The sequence below is a fragment of the Spinacia oleracea genome, chromosome 3 (assembly GCF_020520425.1).
Source record: "Spinacia oleracea cultivar Varoflay chromosome 3, BTI_SOV_V1, whole genome shotgun sequence".
Taxonomy (NCBI): domain Eukaryota; kingdom Viridiplantae; phylum Streptophyta; class Magnoliopsida; order Caryophyllales; family Amaranthaceae; genus Spinacia; species Spinacia oleracea.
Window position 1 is genome coordinate 12674280 of NC_079489.1, and position 18557 is coordinate 12692836.

General features: G+C 35.3%; 4 protein-coding genes across 6 annotated transcripts; 1 reads left to right on the plus strand and 3 right to left on the minus strand.

The window, feature by feature from the left end:
- Positions 1 to 380: 380 nt before the first annotated feature.
- Positions 381 to 4675, plus strand: LOC110793078 (ubiquitin-like-specific protease 1D). Its single transcript, XM_021997914.2, has 7 exons — positions 381 to 631; positions 1773 to 2031; positions 2118 to 2285; positions 2381 to 2512; positions 3198 to 3279; positions 4026 to 4136; positions 4224 to 4675. The coding sequence occupies exons 1-7, from the start codon at positions 577 to 579 to the stop codon at positions 4380 to 4382; spliced, it is 966 nt and encodes a 321-aa protein (XP_021853606.1). The 5' UTR covers positions 381 to 576; the 3' UTR covers positions 4383 to 4675.
- On the minus strand, positions 4628 to 7082 carry LOC110793080 (bifunctional TENA-E protein). The gene is made up of 3 exons (XM_021997915.2): positions 6645 to 7082; positions 5433 to 5650; positions 4628 to 5160 (listed from the first exon to the last, which is right to left on the minus strand). Exons 1-3 carry the CDS (start codon positions 6765 to 6767, stop codon positions 4842 to 4844), a joined length of 660 nt encoding a protein of 219 aa, XP_021853607.2. The 5' UTR covers positions 6768 to 7082; the 3' UTR covers positions 4628 to 4841.
- Positions 7083 to 9909: 2827 nt separating this feature from the next.
- Positions 9910 to 10392, minus strand: LOC110793073 (proline-rich extensin-like protein EPR1). The gene has a single exon (XM_021997909.2). The coding sequence runs from the start codon at positions 10390 to 10392 to the stop codon at positions 9910 to 9912; it is 483 nt and encodes a 160-aa protein (XP_021853601.2).
- A 3212-nt stretch (positions 10393 to 13604) lies between these two features.
- LOC110793068 (jasmonate-induced protein homolog) lies at positions 13605 to 16751 on the minus strand. Of its 3 annotated transcripts, none has more exons than XM_056838725.1 (3): positions 16611 to 16751; positions 15991 to 16384; positions 13605 to 14017 (listed from the first exon to the last, which is right to left on the minus strand). In XM_056838725.1, the coding sequence occupies exons 2-3, from the start codon at positions 16363 to 16365 to the stop codon at positions 13820 to 13822; spliced, it is 573 nt and encodes a 190-aa protein (XP_056694703.1). In that variant the 5' UTR covers positions 16366 to 16384; positions 16611 to 16751; the 3' UTR covers positions 13605 to 13819. The 3 variants fall into 3 exon arrangements, with proteins under 3 accessions (XP_056694703.1, XP_056694704.1, XP_056694702.1); XM_056838726.1 differs by having other exon boundaries at positions 15991 to 16376; positions 16611 to 16745; XM_056838724.1 differs by having other exon boundaries at positions 15991 to 16699.
- Between the last annotated feature and the right edge of the window lie 1806 nt (positions 16752 to 18557).

Below are 18557 nucleotides of genomic sequence, written 5' to 3' on the forward strand. Positions count from 1 at the left end.
TCACGCTCCTATTTTAGGATATTTAAAATTGACATTAGATTCTTGGTTGTTAATTGTTACACTTTTTAGTCCCCTTTTCATCATAATCTCTCTTATCTATTTTCAGAAAAAATTGACATCCAAAGCAATCGTAATCAATCCAATGTCCGACTCTATTTTATTTTCCCATTGAAACAAGACGGGAGCCCCAATAACCAAATGTCCCACTTTCACAAAGGTGAGATTAATATTAACCCCGAATCAATTGAATATCCTATTCTCTCTTATTTTTCTATCAAAACAAGGTAAAAATAGAATCAACTTAATATTCAACTCTCTCTTAATTTTCTATCGAAATAAGGGGAGAACACAATAATCTGCAAAAACCGAACGACCTTATTTAAAATCTAAACGGTTTTCGAAATTGTCTTTCTTCTAATTTTGTGAGATGTACAAGTACAAGTACAAGTACAAGTACACTCTTCTTTGATTCATGTGCTTTTCTTTGTTACAAAAATTGGTGCATAAAAGAAGGAAAACGGAAGTGGCTTCTAAATTGTGCAGATCGAGCAGAAGAAGCCCCCTTTGTGAATTTCGATGGGGAAAGTCAGAAAGCCTCCTCACTCCCCTGAGTTCGACATCACCATTGCTAGTACATCTCTCTCTCTCAATTCACCATTTTTTCAAGCTCGAAATTCAATCATGTACTACTATATTTTAGACTAATGTATTCTTTATGGTCAACGATTTGTTTAATGGGCATTCAATTTGGAGCTTTATTTATTGTGCTTCTTTACTGGGTTTGGATTGAATTGCTGTAAAGCTGTGAATTACATTACAAAAAATTTACACGAACTTCTTGCATTAATGAAATTGGTGCTGCAGAACTTCAAAATTCTTGAAAATTAGATTAATGGAACTGGGATTGAATTCTTTCTAGTGTGCAGAGATAGATCTGTTGTGGGTTTGCACCAAAACAAATAAAAGGACAGAACTTTCTTGATGCTGATTAATCCCAGTAATTTAGAAAGAAAAATTGAAGAAAATGGTTGAGAAAAGATGTGTTCTTGTTATTTAACTAGAATTGATATCTGGTTTCCAGTGAAATTCTTGTTCTTGGTATCTTAAAACAATGTTGTTGATACTTTCATAGAGGGATTAGTTTCCTGGTTCGGTTGTTTTTCCGCAATTAGTATATTGGAGGTTTTGAGGCTTAGCACAATCACCTGTTCTATGGTTATACAGATGGACACACTTCAAAACTTTAGTTTCTGGGAATTACACTTTTCTGTTTTTTCTCAGTCCTTTGATTTCACTGTTCGGGCGAAAGGTCTTAGTTTTCCGAAGTATCGAGTTTTTACACAACAGTGATGTGCTCAAGATCTAAGCTTAGATGTAGTAGAGAAACTGTTCTTGGATTGTTTGGTTATAAAAGTTTTTTTTATTTTTCCTGCAATTTAAGTAACAATTTTGTGGACTTATTGTTGGATTAGGGAGCTGTTACTTGTTAGGAGGCTAAGTTTAATTTCTCAGTTTAAAGAAGTAACATTTCCGGTTGCATTAGCAGATGATACTGTGATTACAGAAGCCTTTCTCTAGTACTAGTATTAGCAATGTGCATTTTTCGTTCAATTAAGTCAATACTTTTATCAATGGTTTGCAAACAATTAAGTCAATACTTTTATCTAAGAAGATTGGTTGAGACTTGAGTTGATATTAGTTTCCTGTGCTATAGTTCCTTCAAAAGTTATGCTTACATAACTCTTACTATAGACATTTTTTCTTCTTGGTAGAACTTCTAGAGGAGAGCATATCTAAGCATCGGTCCTGCTGGCTACACATAGTTGCTGCTCAGTGTCGGGGTGAGAAAACGTTAACTTTAACAGATATTAAGGAGATAAAGAAGAGGTTTAGGCACACCTCACCTTGTTTTTTTGGAACTTTTCCCCAACGTAAGCGTTCTAAATCTTCCAAGCGGGTGGTGGCTAGCCGTCATGTTATCCCCGGGATAAGAAAGAAGCTAGACACTCAAACATTTGAGCAGTACATGGAGTAAGCTCAACTTCTCGATATTATCCTTCTGTAATAACTTTTCAGTTACTTTTGGTTGGTTTAGCTTCTTATCCTACAACTTTCAGGGTGGTTTGGAAGAGCTTTTCAGAAGAGAAGAGGATGTCATTTGTATGTCTAGATAGTCTGTGGTTTTCGTTATACCGAAAATCATCAACTAAGCCTAAAGTTCTGACTTGGATCAAGAAAAAGAGCATATTCTCCAAGAATTACGTGTTTGTTCCTGTTTGTTGCTGGTAACTGTTAAGTTTGCTGCTTTTTTTACCATGTACTATTTGATTTTTTTTCCCCTTTGTATCTCGAATCTGAAAGGTTAATTTTAATCCATTAGGAGTCATTGGAGCCTCTTGATCTTTGTCCACTTTGGTGATAGTTCAGACTCGGAAACTAGAGCCCCATGCATGTTGCTGCTTGACTCACTTGCGAATGCGGAACCACAGAGGCTAGAACCTGATATTAGAAAGTACGACCATTCACTTTTGTTTCTGTTTTTTCTGCATTTAACTTCCGAATTTTCTCTGCTTTCTTGTTTGCCCTGTTTATTCAGTAAATGAAAAATATATGTAGGTATCTCATGGTTTGAACTTTGAATCAGTTTGCTACTTGCCACTGCATTGAAATATGTGTTTGTAATTTAAAATTCAGCACTTTCTAGGATTCTGCGTTCTATTGTAGCAGATGTTTTTCGTAATATCTTGTGAAACATTCCACTGTGTTGAAGTTTTGATTAAATAAATATCTTTTAGAGTTTAGACTGCAACGTAGTATTTTTTTTTTAAGAAACCAATGCCAGCCTTTGTTCTGTTCATCTTATTTTGACCATTTCAAACAAAATAAGTTCAGTTAAGTTCAGATAAATTTGGTTAAGATAGTTTAAAAAAAATAGTTATTTTTATACATTTTCACACGCACAAGTTTATTTCAGTTCAGATAAAACGAAGTTCATAAGTTCAGATAATATAAGTTCAGATAATATAAGTTTAGACAAAATAAGTCGAATATAACGAAACCTCAATGTTATTTTTTTGATAAGGTGAAAACCAATGTCAATGTTAATCTTGACATCAATAATATTTGACCTTAAATACTCTACTGGGGGTTTGCTTGCCGAGTTATTTATATCTCTTGCTTGGTTGTCTTTGGTTCAGGTTTGTCCAGGACATCTATAAGACCGAGGGCAGAAAAGAAGACAGGAAAGCGATTTCCCGAATTCCTCTGTTGATCCCTAAGGTGATCTTCTACTCCACAACCCTTCTACCCCCCCCCCCCCCCACCCCCCCCCCCCCCCCCCCCCCCCCCCCCCCTAAAAAAAGGGGGAATCAGAAAAATGAAGAGGGTTACAAGTCATTTTCTTACATGAGTTAGTTGATGTTTTGCTAGAAGCTCCAAAATTCTTGAGGAAATTTACAAGCTTTTTTAGCGGTAACTCTGCAGTTTTTTCACTTTGGTCCATGTCACAGTTAATTACATGTGAAGCTTAATTTTTGTTAGTAAATCTTTCAATTTGTTGAAAATGGAAGAGTGCATTGGTATTGAATAATGATAAAGTCAAATTGCCTCATTACTGAAGAAAAGGAATTCACCCACTGACTTGCTTAATTACACTTTTAAATATCATGCTTGAGCTTAAAACTAGAAGGCCACACTGAATGTGGTGTTTCCGCTGCCAAGAATTATACTGGCATTAGCTTTGTCGAACACTGGACATGAGTACTTATTTTTGAGTCTGGTGAGGTGTTGCCGATGTTCAAAGTTGGTCTGTCTATTATATTACTTAACTCTATGCTTTATTTTTGACACATTTGTTAACTTTTGCGTAATGTGCACATGAAATTATGCAACCCCATTGTAACAGTCTAGCTTAGTTAGGCTTTTGATCCTAAAAGTCTGCTCTCTCTGGTTGGAGTAAATGACGGTGTATCTATTATTCATGAACACCGTTAACCTGCTTTACACATGGATGATGCCATTTTCAGGTGCCTCAACAGAGGGACGATGAAGAATGTGGAAGCTACGTTCTCTACTTCATCAACTTATTTATGCAGTCTGCTCCTGAAAACTTTATCAACTCTGATTACCCATATTTCGTATGTACTTGAATGTCAATTTATTTCATTTTCAACTACGCGTGTCTCCTGTTACCTTTTGAGGCAATTTTGTTCGTCATATTGCAGATGCGAAAAGACTGGTTTGATCTCGAAGGCTTGGACTATTTCCGCAACAGGCTTGAGAATGAACTGTCTAGAAAAGCGCAGATAACAAACACAAACACTTCGGACGAATCTCAGCAGAAGTTGCAGAAAAGGGATGGAGTAATATTGTTAGATTACTGACCAGAAAGTTTCATCCTTACCATGGGTGGTAGCTGGATATGTATTTTTGTAGCATATCAAAATTCAAGGGCAGAAGCAGTCTACTCAATATGTAAATAGTGTTCATCCAAAAATGTGTCCAGAAACTATTTAATCGCGCTGTATTTTTGCGCTTCTGCATCAGAAACTGTACAGAAAACCTGAATGGCATGCTTCTCTTCTACTTTTGTAAGCTGAATTGTCTTATGAAGTAGCACATGTACAAGAAATGATAATTTGACCCTGATATATTAGTATTAACTATTAAGTGGTAATTTTACAGTTTTACTTGTATCGTTGCGATTTCTGCCTTGTTCCAAACATTTACAAAATGCTTGGAAACCCAGTTTTTAATCCAGTAAATCTGAAAAGCATAAGATTGATAGAGCAAAACTTTAAAACATACAAGAAATCACAACCAAAACACAGTACTTTCTGTTTCTAATTGATCTGTCCATCACTCATACTCCAGAACTCGACTTCTAGTTCAAGAACTTGCAAAAGCATGGCCTCGGCTTTGACTTGCACATCATTTGATCCCTTTGATAGACATCGGTTAGCAATCTTCTTCAGGGAGTCACAATACTTACCAAACCCTTCATTCCCCCATCTCTCACACGCTTCTCTGAGTTCTGAAGGAGTTTTGGCATCATCTTCGAGGCAGTGGGCAAAGCTCATTTGGTAAACAGCCTCAATTGCCCAGAAGGCTGTGATTGCAACGGCGTAACTGACATCTGGTTGCATCAGGCTTTCTAAGAACCTAAATGTTGAGCACATTGGTAAGCATACGACAATAAACATAAGGTGTAATGCTGAAAAATAATTTCATTCTGCTATTCATGATTACAGTAAGGTTTTGCTATGAATACTTGGACCTAACAACTGACAAATAATCATAGAATGTGTTCACGATTGAGTCTTAATAAAGATCATCTAACCATGTTATCTTTCTACACATTCATCATTTTCTCTGGATAATCCTTTGTGTTACGAGTATTTTTTTAACAGTTTAACAAACGTAGTATATGTTACCTGCAGTAGTTCTGGTTTGTCTGCAGAGGGGCGATGGCACTGAGCTGAACATCCCATTTTGCAGCTTCTTTCTTAAACCAGGAAATTTCATCATTCAGAGAAGCCAAACCAGATAAAATAACCTCCATATCTGATTCATCATCTGATTCCTTACAAGCTTTCACCAGCACACTACCGACAAAAGGAACAAATTTCCTGACAAATAAGTAGTCCTGACCCTGTATTTGAAGCAGAGAAGATAATGAATACTTCCGATTAATACCATATGCATTATCACAGAAATACAACCTAGCTAGTGCAGACAGCAGTATGTTAAGGAGGCACACTATGTGGTGAGCATCTTTTGGAGGCTATGCTAGTATGTTGGGGCATTGTTCTCTTCGCCTTGCAAAAGTTCAAGGAATGTAAGAGTTTGGATAAAGGGCAATAAGTCCATAGGCTCTCTAAGTTCAAATAAGCTCTACCGAAAAACAACTTCATTTTAGGTAAAATCCCCTGAATTGCACTTAGAAAATTTCAAAACAACCATGATTGGTAAGTACAAAGAAACTATGTTTCATCCTCAAAGTTGCTCTAACAACTACTAATAAAAGTTCTCAATGAAATTAGAAATCTCATAATTGACCGAGGAAAGACACAGATTACTGGATTAAACTGTTGCCATAGTATTTCCTGCATCAAAAATCAACTGTCAATTTCCTGACAGTGTTTCAGAAGGGTTTCTTATACCGTATCTGCTGTTAGGATTTACGGAATATTCCTCCATCTTTTAACAAACTTTCCATAATCAACTGTTTTTAAATAAGTGCATCACCCAAAACAATGCACTTATTAACAAAAAGAACACGGAGGGAGTAACAAATTAGTCTCTTGTTCCTAAACAAACGGCCACATTTGTTACATCAAACATATTCTGATTCCAACAATATGAATATTGAAACCAATTCGAACCCAGATCATTCAATTCGTACACAATATCAACTACTAATCAACCCAGTATTAGTTTTGAAAATTTTAATCCCACTGTTCCAAATTGATCAGCAGATATAAAACATACAAAACATTAAATTATTCAATTTGCTTAGGCAGTTAAAGTCTCGGGGTAATACCTAAAACATGAGATTGAATCTCGTCTACGTCGTTATGTTTGCGGGTATATAATACACCATAAAATTAAACAAGTTCAATTGGTAAAAGATGAAAAGGACAAACCAGCCAGCGTTTGAAAGAGGAGAGATCGACGGAACCATGACGGATGGAGATTATAAAAGAGTGACGAGTTGCTGCTTTGTAAACTGATTCATGGTTGTTTATCCAAGTTTCTATGGTTGTCATCTTCAATCTCTCTCCCTCCCGTTTTAGTTTTTGCTGTTTGACTTTTTGGCAGAAGCGGTTTAAGACTTGCGCTACTGTCAAATTGCCAATACCTGGTCATTGTTGGGGAATCCGTCATTACTCATTCCGTCATTCGGATTCTACCTAACAACTAACAACTAACAAGCTCACGAATCGGGTGAAGTTAACTTGACTAGAAACTATTCAAGTAAACCACAGACTAGATTCAACCTGACTTGGAGATTATTATTGAATAAAATGGGGGATATCATAAGCTAATTTGTACGACCACACTCTTAAGGATAGAGTTTTGATTCGGTACAACTTTAAAGCTTACTTGAAAAATGTTGTTGATCCTAAGATTCACAAAAACAAATGTGTCAAAACATAATTGTATTTGTTTCTCGCCCAAACGTATAACCTTTTATTGTTAGAATTGTATTAGCATCGGCTAATCTCGGTAAAACCGTATGACGCATATTCGAACACGGGTTCTCCCTACCAACTTTAGTTTCAATCACCACTGAACCAACGTACAATTGATACACATATTTAAGTGTAAGACCATGTTTAATAATAAGTTTTTTGTTGAGTAAGAGGTGAGTGACATGACATGTGATCTGACAGTTAATTTACTAATAGTAATACAGTCTTTTAGAAGAATTTACAAACTTATTTAATAATGTCTCGGGCTGAACTCCTCTTATATGTTGCTACCTTTTATATGATGCACGTCTGCACATATCCTAAGATGCTACAAGATTAATAATAATTGAAAATGACATATGAGATGTGCATTTTATTGTGTTGGCAACTAGGCCAAAAGAAAAAGCTTCGCTTTGTTGGGCATCTTTGATTCACTGCTAGTACATCCGAGAATTCTTAATATTGAGATGCTTATTAATTTAACTTCATTAATAACAACACTAATTAGGTTTTACTATTTTACTACTTAAGGGTACCGCACGTTACATAAAAAGAATAGAGAGATGACTCTGAAGACTGGTGCACAAGGCAATAGTTGTTATGGGTGAAACTGCATGGTGAATTGTTACTAAAATAGTGCCTGTTGTCTGTGGGTGAAATGGACTCATCATTTTTTTCATTAAAGGTAAAAAAGCTAGTGGTTTTACAGTCATTACAGCCTAGCAATTGATGCTAATTGGTGTTGAAAAAGTGTTTTTGCTGTTAACTACAAATAGGTTGGTAGATGGTTTTAATGCTGATGAGTAATTACTGCCACTGGATGGACCATCTTAATTCAAACAATTACAAATTTGAGCTTCTGGCTCTAAACCAAGTACAGCTGGCCATGGTCGGGCCCACACGTGGGCTGTCCGAATTAAACCGTTCTACAATAGTTGGACACTTGGACGTGTAACAAGTGCTTCTTAGGTATAGTTATGCTCGAGTGTATAATAGACACTCTAATGTCCAAACAACGTTTGCATATGTTGATTATGTGGTGATTCCCCGGATTTCATGCCAAGTTCAACCTAACAGTCATGAGGATAAAATTAAGCAAACAAACAAACAAACAAACATGATCAAGGTAAATGTCCTTAATTTAAAGGTGGTGTTGTGTTGTAGATAAAGGTAATATTCCTTCTGACCGAAATGGTCCTTGCGTCCAGGCAAACTTCCAGAAAGAAAAACGAAAGCAAGTGACTTGTAGATTCACTCTGGCAGTGTCAACTGGTTGCTGATCCTTATAAAAGGCAGAGTCACAGTCACTTCACTAGTTCACTGGACTCCAAGACAATGATGTTTTTCGAATAAGAACTTATTAGCCCGTCTTTATAAGAATCAAACATACACGAATAAGAACTTATCAGACCGTCTTTTACAAGAACCAGGCATTACATTTCATTGGCAATTTGGGTCTAACAGCAGGATATCTGGATAAGGCATGTGTACAAAGGTCCATCAGGCCATCGCGATTTCATTCTCTGTACTTGATAGTACGAATCACATATTAAAAGTAAAGTTAACCAACGGGAGTAAATAACAAGAACAATTGATGCTGAATCTTCAAATTACTGGATGCAAGACAGAGAAGTACGGAGTAATATTCTAACAATCAGGTCTCCCCTTATATTACTACTGACAAAATTAGAAGAGCAAAATTCCGAAACAAAATCCAGAAATTGGATAAAATGTTTAGTATTCTCCAATTGTATAAGCCAAGATTGAAGGAGGTGTTGATTGAGTGATAAGTTTGTATCAAAACTCTGCCAATGTTTCAAAGAATTTGTTCATCAATTCAGGCTGTCCAGCTATTTTGGTGATTAGATAAACTAATGATACATCAGTAAAAAAAAAGGATTGTGCCACTGAAAGATCAGTGTACTATATACAGAGTTGATGGTTATATAACTTGAGATTGCCTCAATGACTGGTAGCCTGGTAGGGGCAGTAACATGCCAGTGTTGGGCCTATGCGGGTAATGCGGGTAATGCGGTATGTTACTCCGGCATGAATGTTAAGACACTTGATGTTGGACCATAAACATGGTTAATTCTCGTATAGAAGCCGAGTTTAACACTTGGACATGTACTCGTGTCAAGTGTCTGATATGAGTTTCAGAATCCAGGTAACATAGTTTCTGACATCTTGCAGCTTTTAGGCAGCCATGCTTTTCTTCCTCAGATCCATTGTGTTCTGCTACACTCAAACTTCCCCTTTCTCATCAACTCCTCATCCCTCCTTAGTCATTGAATATTTGAATCAATCATACTCAAACAAATCATTTCACCGGAAAGTACCAACGTCACATCCTTGACACTCCAACAAAGGTACGGACACCTCAACACTTCATTTGTGGTAAAAAATACGAGATATCTAAGTGCCGAGTCTCACACTGTAACATTGTTCAGGGTTCACCACCAAAATCTGACTTGCCTTCCCAATACATAGGCAAAATCTAAATCACTCACCTACCCAATAAAAATTGCTTACAACAACAATGTCAATTCAATTTCACCATAATATACAGCACAAACTCTCAACCCATTTACAATCCCAGGTTCTCAATTGTTCACCAAATTTCAATCAAAGTGCCCCCAAAACAGTAGAGCACATTAACAACAAATCACTTCCAAATCAAATACTCAAAAAAATCAAGCAAAACCCACCATTGAAGTTAAGCATGCATTGGACCTGGGGTAGACCCCACAACCCGACTCGGCGGATTAAACGCAGGCGGAGGAGCAGCAATCACAGGCAATGGGAAATCAGTCGGTGGTGGTGGAGAAGGCAGAACCACTGGAGATAACGGCGGAGGTATAGGTGGCGAAAGCGATGGAGATGGCGGCGGCGGCGGCATTACTGGATTAGACTCAGGACTCGGAGGAGGATACGGGGTCGGAGGTGGGTTTGAGGTAGGATTTGGATTAGGAGGCGGGTACGGATTGGTGTTCGGGTTAGTGCTAATCAATGGGCTTGAAATCGGGTTGGGAAATTGGTTAAGTGTAGTTGGAGAAGAACAAGAGGGATCAGATTCAGAACATTTTTGAGATTTATGAACGCCGTGTTTTAAGAGAGAGAAACCGAGAACAAGGCCAATAACAGCCATAACAATGACAATGAAGATGAAAATCTTTGTTGCTTTTCCAACATAACACATTTTTTATTTTTATTTTGAAGGAGAGCAAAAATGAGAAAAATGGAGTGAGGAAGAAGATGAAGTGGGAAATTGGGATGATGATGGAGTTGATGATGGGGGATGGGGAGTCTACTTTTTGCGTTAATTGGGTAGTGTTGGGTGGCACGTGAGTAGCAATTCGACAAGTGTTGGGGACAAACATGTGACATTACAGCTCAGTTTTTCAGTAAGACATTTAACATAGGTTGTGTAGAAACCTATGTGCCGTGATTTTAGTAGTCACTACAAGGTCTATCACCTCCGCACTCTTGGAGTCGGAATTTCAGTCGCATCTCTATACTCTCTCCGTCCCTTAATACTCGCACTGATTTGACCGGTATGAAATTTAATCCATTTGAATTGACTTATTAATTTAATGGGTGTTTGTTGATAGTGTGTTATTTTTTTTAATATAGTTAGTGGGAAATGTGTAAGGGGTGGGGAGTGGTGAATGAGGGATGTTGATTTTTAAATGATTTTTTGTAGGGAATAGGGGTGTAGGTGGGGTAGTAGGTAAGTGTCAGAAATAATATAATATTGGAAAGATTTCCATTTATAGAAGCGGTGCAAGTATTAAGGGACGATCCAAAAAATAAAGCGGCGCAAGTATTAAAGGACGGAGGGAGTACCATTTATGTGTCACTATTGCAATATTGCATATGTGATCTGTATATAATTTATGGGTCACTTAAAAATAGTCATACAAAATATCATCCTAAAATCTTATATGTGATCAGTCTCACCATCAACTTGATGGTGTGGCAGAGAGTGATGGATAGCTCAGTTGGTTAGAGCTTCCATCCCGGTTCTAGGTGATCCTGATATCGATTCTCATCTCAGCCCTTGTGGCTCATTTGCACCAAAAAAAAAAAAACTTGATGGTGTGGCATGTTTACACTTATAAATAAGCTCAACACGTTAGTCAATGGAACTTAAAAGTAACATCAGCATAGAAAACAAGTAACATTCGTCAATACAAGCTAGGAACCTCTAACATGAAATTCAAGAAACTACAATAAAACAAGAAAAGTAACAACGAATACAATGTGTAAGTAACACCAACATAGAAAGTCAAGTAACATTAGTCTATACAAGGAACACCTAACATGAATTGAAGAAATTGCAATAAAATAAGAAAAATAACAGCGAATATAATATATAAGTAACAACATCATAGAAAGTCAAGTAACATCAGTCTATACTAGTAGTCTCTAACATGAAATTCAAGAAACTGCAATAAAATAAGAAAAGTAACAACGAATACAATGTATAAGTAACACCAACATAAAAAGTCAAGTAACACCAACATAGAAAGTCAAGTAACACCAGGGTCTGAGGGAGTTAAGCGTGCGCGTCACACCATCAAGTTGATGGTGTGGCTAGTCACACAGGAGACGCGCTGAAATATCATAAGATGCTCCATTTGTACTATGTAGTGGCCTTTTTTTTTCTAATTGGATGTTTCAGAAGGATAGTCGTGTTTATATTTCTGGGAATTCAATTATCCACTTTTTCATGTACTACATTAATTAAAAATGTATTGAAAACACAACAAAATAAAAATATGTACTACATTCCACTTTCTCATATACTACCTCTGTTCATATATGTTCTTTACGGTTACTATTTTCACGCGAATTAAGGAAAATGAGAGGGTGAGCAAGTGGCTTGGGTAGTTATTTGCAAGTGGGTGAATGTGACCTCTTGTTTAAGTGTAGAATAAAGGGTATAATTATGCAATTAGGCCAATAAATGTTGCAAGTGGATGAATAAAAAAATCAGAATACAGGGTATAATTGTAAACATTGTATTCCAAAAATAGAAGAAAACATAAGTGTAAAGAACTTTCAGGAACAGACTTAAACTTAAAGCGTAAAGAAATTCCAAGAACGTATGTACTTTATTGCACTTTTCCATGAAAACCAATTAACAATTTACCAATGTATGTAGTACATTTCATTTTCCATGCACTTTATTTCATATATATATATATATATATATATATATATATAGTCAAATAAGACTATAAATATGGGACGGAGAAATCAGTAGAATGTTCAGACTCCGCTCTCCCTCTCTTGAATGGCGTAATATCCAACTAAACCTTTCAACCCTATTTAATGATGCGTAAACGATACTCGTAATCGAAATTTTTATTATGTTGATGAAAAATGCAAACAAACAAATGCTATACTCTATCACTTGAGGGTATATAGTTCACCTATTAGGAATGGAGTAAGAATATGTTCTAGTGTTTGATAATTGGTAGGGTAAGTGTTACTCCTACTACTCCGTATTAAACTCCCTCGACTCCCTTAGAATAAACCCAATACAACCTCAAACCCATTGCAAAACTCTTTTGTAAAAATGTTTTACTCTCTATATCAATGGAGTAATTATTAACTTTAGACTAAGATACGTCATTTCAAGTCAATAGAACAAATCATAATTTAACTATGGTAAGTGTTAAAAAAGGGCTAGTCGCCTAGTATATCACTCTAGAATAAGTAATGACTAAAATATATAAAGTTTAGTTGAATCGTGATTGTTTCTACAAGCAAATTAAATAATACTCCGTAGCCATTGTTACATCTTTAGTCACATTAGTAAACATATTTGACTTAAAAAATTTATCACAAATAATATACTCGTAGAAATTTATCACAAAAAATTTATCACAAATTTTTTATCACAAACACAGTTTGATCTTGTATACTCGTAGAAATTTTCTTCTCCTTTTAGGGAGAATTTTCTTAGGTTAGAGGATCCTAAATTTCTGGTGTACGAGGGAGAATATTATTTAATTTTGCAGGGAAAATTGATTCAGCGATGAAGATTTGTGCGGTGTCGCAGCAGATGTCAGTTCTACATCTACAATCAATTGAATCTAATTTAATTCAATATCAAAATTACAACAGATCAAAAGACCCCCTCGTTGAAGGTTGTATCAAACAACGATGTGTTAGAGGGTATACAAGATGTTCGATGCGCGATAATCGTAGTTTTGCAGAAAATGAGTTTTATTTGATTCGATTTGTTATGTATTTGATAGATTCAGCTTTCTTTTGTAGATGTCGTATGACTTTTTATTAATGAATTAATTTTATTTAAAAAAAAAATATACTCGTAGAGTTGTACCCCGTAGTATATAATAAAGGCTAAACAACTACTGAATAGTTGTGAAAATGATGAGATTATTTCAATGGCATCTTAGTGAAAGAAAATTAATTTTCATTAGAATTACATAGACGAACAAAATAGCATACATAGGCAAGGGGCATCATAGCAACAAACATGTTGTTACTACTTACTAAATGATCCACTATGATTAATTAACTTCATTATTCATTTATTATTTTATTATCAAACTGCATGAAGGTTAAATTGTTTAAATTAACCGTTGATGAATTTATTTAAACTCCGCAATGATAATTCCGTCGCTTCCTGAATGCACCGGATCCTCCATGGGGAAAATGCGAGCTTGAACAACGGTCCCGGTGGACGGGTCACTGTGGCTGGAGTTAGCACTAGATTTATTCAGCTCAGTTTCAATGCTTCCCCAATTTATGTTCGTGTATTTCGCAATCGGCCCACAATCCACGTAAACCTGAAACAATTAACCACCATTACATACAATTATCATTAATCAATTAATCTCTCACCAAAATACACAAATTAATTAATGAAAGACCCACTTATGCAATACTACTATATATCACCAGGGTTGTCTCCGAAAATTTAGAGCCCCTATTTTTCTTTTGTATATTTACTTTTTATATCGGGACTCGATCCTATGATCTAGAGGCGGACCTATGGTGACCTCATAGGGTCCATAGGGACCCCATTATTTTTAGCAAAAAATCAGAAAGTTTATGCAATTTTGATTTTAAAAAATTATATTTGTGGTCCCCATATTAAAAGCAATAAAGAATAGGACAACAGACTAATAAATAGATTGTTGGAAGGTGAAAAAGAGAAAACCAATCACACTTTCCAAAAATCACGTGAAACCTGATTTCAATTTCTAACAATTACAATTAATTTTATTAATTAAAAAAAAAATCATCGAAATCCCAAATTCCAATCTCTCGTCATAATCCCAAATTTAACTTTCCTATTTCTACAAAACCAAGTAACCAACGGCTTTTCACCTCCCCTCTCCTAAATCCTAATATCCTCATGCTCTACAATAGCCCGCCGCCCGATCTTCGCACGCCTACAGGTGTCGCCGGTCCTTCTCTCCGGCTCGCGGTCCCCGAAGCTTTGTGTTCATTTTATATTCTCAATTTTTTATGGGATTGTCCTATTAACTCTTATTTTTAATTTTTATTCCAATTAAACAATTGTTCAATCTTAATTAGTTTTTATAAATTAAATTGTGGGTTATTTAGTAAATTAATCATAGACGTGATTTTAGTGTTTGAATTAAGTTGTTTGGTTGATTCGTGTTTTGGGTTATTGCGTATTTGATTAGTTGGCAGAAATCTAGAATTTAATTTATTAGTTGATTCGTGTTTGACTATTCGGTTTATTGAGTATTTGATTAGTATTTGGATTGACTCGATTATCTTGATGACTTTATCAATTGATAGAAATCTAGAAATGAATTGATTTTAGTGTTTGAGTTATAGAGTACTTGAATGGTTGAATTTTTGTAATTTGTATATTTGATTTAATTTGTAATTTATTAAGGGTAAGATTTCTAGTTTATGGTTAATTTTTCCTTTGTGACTTTGTGGTAATTTCATGTGTAAGATAGTTTGTATTGATCTTACTTCGTATTTGATAGAATACTCGAATTTTATAGAGCGCGATGTTTTTATCAAGTTAGTGATGATATTATGAAGCGGTTTTAAGGAATGTAAGATTGTCGCAAATAATTGTAATTTTTTTTTTGAATAATATTTTCATTACTTGTATCTTATGAACGTGGTTTTTTAAATGTATAGGTAACTTTGAAATTTTTTTGTGCAATGAAGTTGTAAAAAAATTTGAGACCCCCATTTTATAATTCCTGGGTCCGCCCCTGCTATGATCTGCGGAGTAATTAGAAGAAGTTGTACTACAGATCCATCCAGAGACAATTAAGTGTCTTCTACCATCGAATATCATTTATTTGAGCCCCAAATATTTATAGCCTTGTACTAGAGGTCCTAGACGGGCCTGATTATCGCAAATCTCCATATATAATTTGAGTTAATAACCTCGTTGGTTTTTTTTACCTATAATCGTACCCTATTTGACTTAGTCTGGTTGACATTCTAATACTCCGTACATGAGAAGTTTCATTTATTAAGAAGTAAAGAGTAAGTTAGTTGATATGAGCATAGGAAAGGAAAGTGAAACTTCCTAAGAAGTTCTAGTTCCTTACTTCCTACATAGGCTACATTTAGTATTTGTTTGGTTCACACAGAAATTAACCCATGGGAATTAGTTACTTCCCTTGTAAAGTTGTGAGGAATAACTTATTAACTTGTTTAGTTGGCACAAGCTAGGTATCCTCTCTTCAATGCAACAACTCTCTCGGTGTGATCTTTAAGACTAATTAGTCATAAGAATATAAATTTAGAAGTTTGATACCTTCTTGGCATGTCTATCTTGAGGGTTGGACCAAGCGACGAGCCATCCACATTGGTGTTGTCCACCAGTGTTAACGTTTCTACCACTATAAACCACAGCTGACTTGATGCCATTCTGAATATTGGCTAATAGACTAAACGCAGCATTCCCGCCATTAGCCACAACATCCTGGTATCTTTGGAAGATTTCACCAGACCATATTTTATCATCATGGAAGTTCATGGATCCTCCAGTGGCATTCCTTAAGCTTCCAAGGAGAGTTACTCGCCCTTGACTCAGGTTGATCTCTGCCATCCTTGCACTGGCATCGCTTTGCGCTTGCTTCACCAACTCGTCCAGAACAGTTTGGTCTTGTGGAACCTGAGTTGAAATCATCGCTCACTAGCCTGCTCAACTTTTTTTGAGGAAAAGTTAGGCACGATATTTTATTCCAAACCAAGTTCTACTCAAGTTGTAATACTTTGGGGAAAGGAGTTCAAACAAATTAATTCCGAACTACCACGAGTATCATCCCACCTCACTAGTCTGCTCAACTAATTACCTTGACAACTCAAGAAGAGAAGAGGGTAAAGGAGAAGGAAGTAAACATGAGGATTGAGGGATGAATAAAAAGGAAATACCTTGACAACTGACAAGCCAGAAATTGCAATAAGGAACTTCTTAATTTCTTCACTTACCGAATACTACTAAGCACTGCACGGTTGCCAGAGAAGTTTTACTAAGTCGTATTTATAGACAGTTTATTCCTTTTATAATTAATCGTTTCTAATCCTTCCACTATCTTGCGAATATCGTCGAACAAAATTTAACAATTTTTTTTTTTTACAACGTGGAGTATGTTGATTTATATTCGATGGGCGAATATCTTTAAAAATCTGTTTTTCTTGTTTGTGTGCAAGTTGTTTGGGCTTCTAATTGGATATCAATTGGACCAACAGTCCAAAAGCCCAATGGCTCTAAAACAACAACATCAATCCCGCAAATTTTTGCCTATACCCGGTACAGCCAAAGCTGGTTGTACCCCCATCCAAAACGATGTCGTTTTGTGTTGTTTAAAATGAACATTAGTATATTGGTACAAAAATGAACATTTACTATTTTGGAAATGAACATTTATTTATTTATTTGGAATGAACATTTACTATTTTGGGAATGAACATTTATTTATTTATTTGAAAATAAACTACAAAATGAACATTTACTATTTCGGAAATGATCATTTATTTATTTATTTGGAATGAACATTTACTATTTTGGAAATGAACATTTATTTATTTATTTGGAAATAAACAATATAGGCGCTTGTAAAAACATAAAAGACCAATGAAGTGAACAATTTCATTATGAACATTAACCATATATTTATTGTGAACAAACAAATAAACAAGAAAGAACAAATAATTCAACAAAAAAGAACAAACAATATAAAAAAGAACATAAAATTCCAGAAAAAAGAACAAACAATACAACAATTATAAACAATTTTATGATGAATTTTAAAGCCAACATGAAAGAACAAACAATACAACAAGAAAGAACAAACAATAAAGCAGATAATTATTATGAACAAACAAATAAACAAGAAATAACAAATAATTCAACAAAAAAGAACAAACAATATAAAAAAGAACATAAAATTCCAGAAAAAAGAACAAACAATACAACAATTATGAACAATTTTATGATGAACTTTAAAGCCAACATGAAAGAACAAACAATACAACAATAAGTTTGATGAATGAATTTAAAAAACAACAAGAAAGAACAAACAGTACAACAAGAAAGAACAAACAATACAAAAAGAAAGAATAAAAGATTAATGAAGAGTTTAATTATGAACATTAACCATATGATTATTATAAACAAACAAATAAACAAGAAAGAACAAACAATATAAAAAAGAACATAAAATTCCAGAAGAAAGAACAAAAAATACAACAATTATGAAAATTTGTTGATGAATTTAAAAAACAACATGAAAGAACAAACAGTACAACAAGAAAGAACAAACAGTACAATAAGAATGAACAAACAGTACAATAAAAAAAGAACAAACAGTCGACAAGAATGAACAAATAATATGAGCGCGTCGTTTTTGGGGGTACAGCCAGAGCTGGCTGTACCCAGGTACAGCAGTTAGCGATTGAATCCATCCATCTACCCTTACAAGGTTGTTCAGCCATCAACAAGGCCCAAGGCCCAACAATAATAAATGACCTATGGAGGCATTACTACACAAACACTATAAATAAGCCGCCAAGACTCACAGCTCAAGGTACGTCCAATTTATCGTTTTAAGACTACTCTCTAGAGACCTCACTCTAGGTCCGAACATCATTCTTACTAAGGCATCGAAGGGGCTTTCCTCGGAAACACCCTCGAGACTAGTGACTTTGTCAATTGTGCAAGTAAATTTGGACACAACTCATTCAAGCAAGCTAGATCTTCCACACCAACAAAAAGGGCCTTCATACGAAGCCCATCGTTTCAACACCAGAACACAAGTAATCTTTCAACACTTTATACGAAGTAAATGCTTTTAATAAATTAAAATTTAAATATTCCTG

What these genes read in the sequence shown, in the direction of transcription:
- LOC110793068 (XM_056838725.1), bottom strand. Translation starts at nt 16,365, where the DNA reads ATGATTTCAACTCAGGTTCCACAAGACCAAACTGTTCTGGACGAGTTG. An exon ending in AAGATAGACATGCCAAGAAG is followed by an intron (nt 14,018 to 15,990) that starts GTATCAAACTTC and finishes TAATTGTTTCAG; the next exon opens with GTTTACGTGGATTGTGGGCC.
- LOC110793073 (XM_021997909.2), bottom strand. Translation starts at nt 10,392, where the DNA reads ATGTGTTATGTTGGAAAAGCAACAAAGATTTTCATCTTCATTGTCATT.
- LOC110793078 (XM_021997914.2), top strand. Translation starts at nt 577, where the DNA reads ATGGGGAAAGTCAGAAAGCCTCCTCACTCCCCTGAGTTCGACATCACC. An exon ending in CTAGAACCTGATATTAGAAA is followed by an intron (nt 2,513 to 3,197) that starts GTACGACCATTC and finishes TCTTTGGTTCAG; the next exon opens with GTTTGTCCAGGACATCTATA. An exon ending in TTCCTCTGTTGATCCCTAAG is followed by an intron (nt 3,280 to 4,025) that starts GTGATCTTCTAC and finishes TGCCATTTTCAG; the next exon opens with GTGCCTCAACAGAGGGACGA.
- LOC110793080 (XM_021997915.2), bottom strand. Translation starts at nt 6,767, where the DNA reads ATGACAACCATAGAAACTTGGATAAACAACCATGAATCAGTTTACAAA. An exon ending in CCTCTTTCAAACGCTGGCTG is followed by an intron (nt 5,651 to 6,644) that starts GTTTGTCCTTTT and finishes CTTCAAATACAG; the next exon opens with GGTCAGGACTACTTATTTGT. An exon ending in ACAAACCAGAACTACTGCAG is followed by an intron (nt 5,161 to 5,432) that starts GTAACATATACT and finishes CTCAACATTTAG; the next exon opens with GTTCTTAGAAAGCCTGATGC.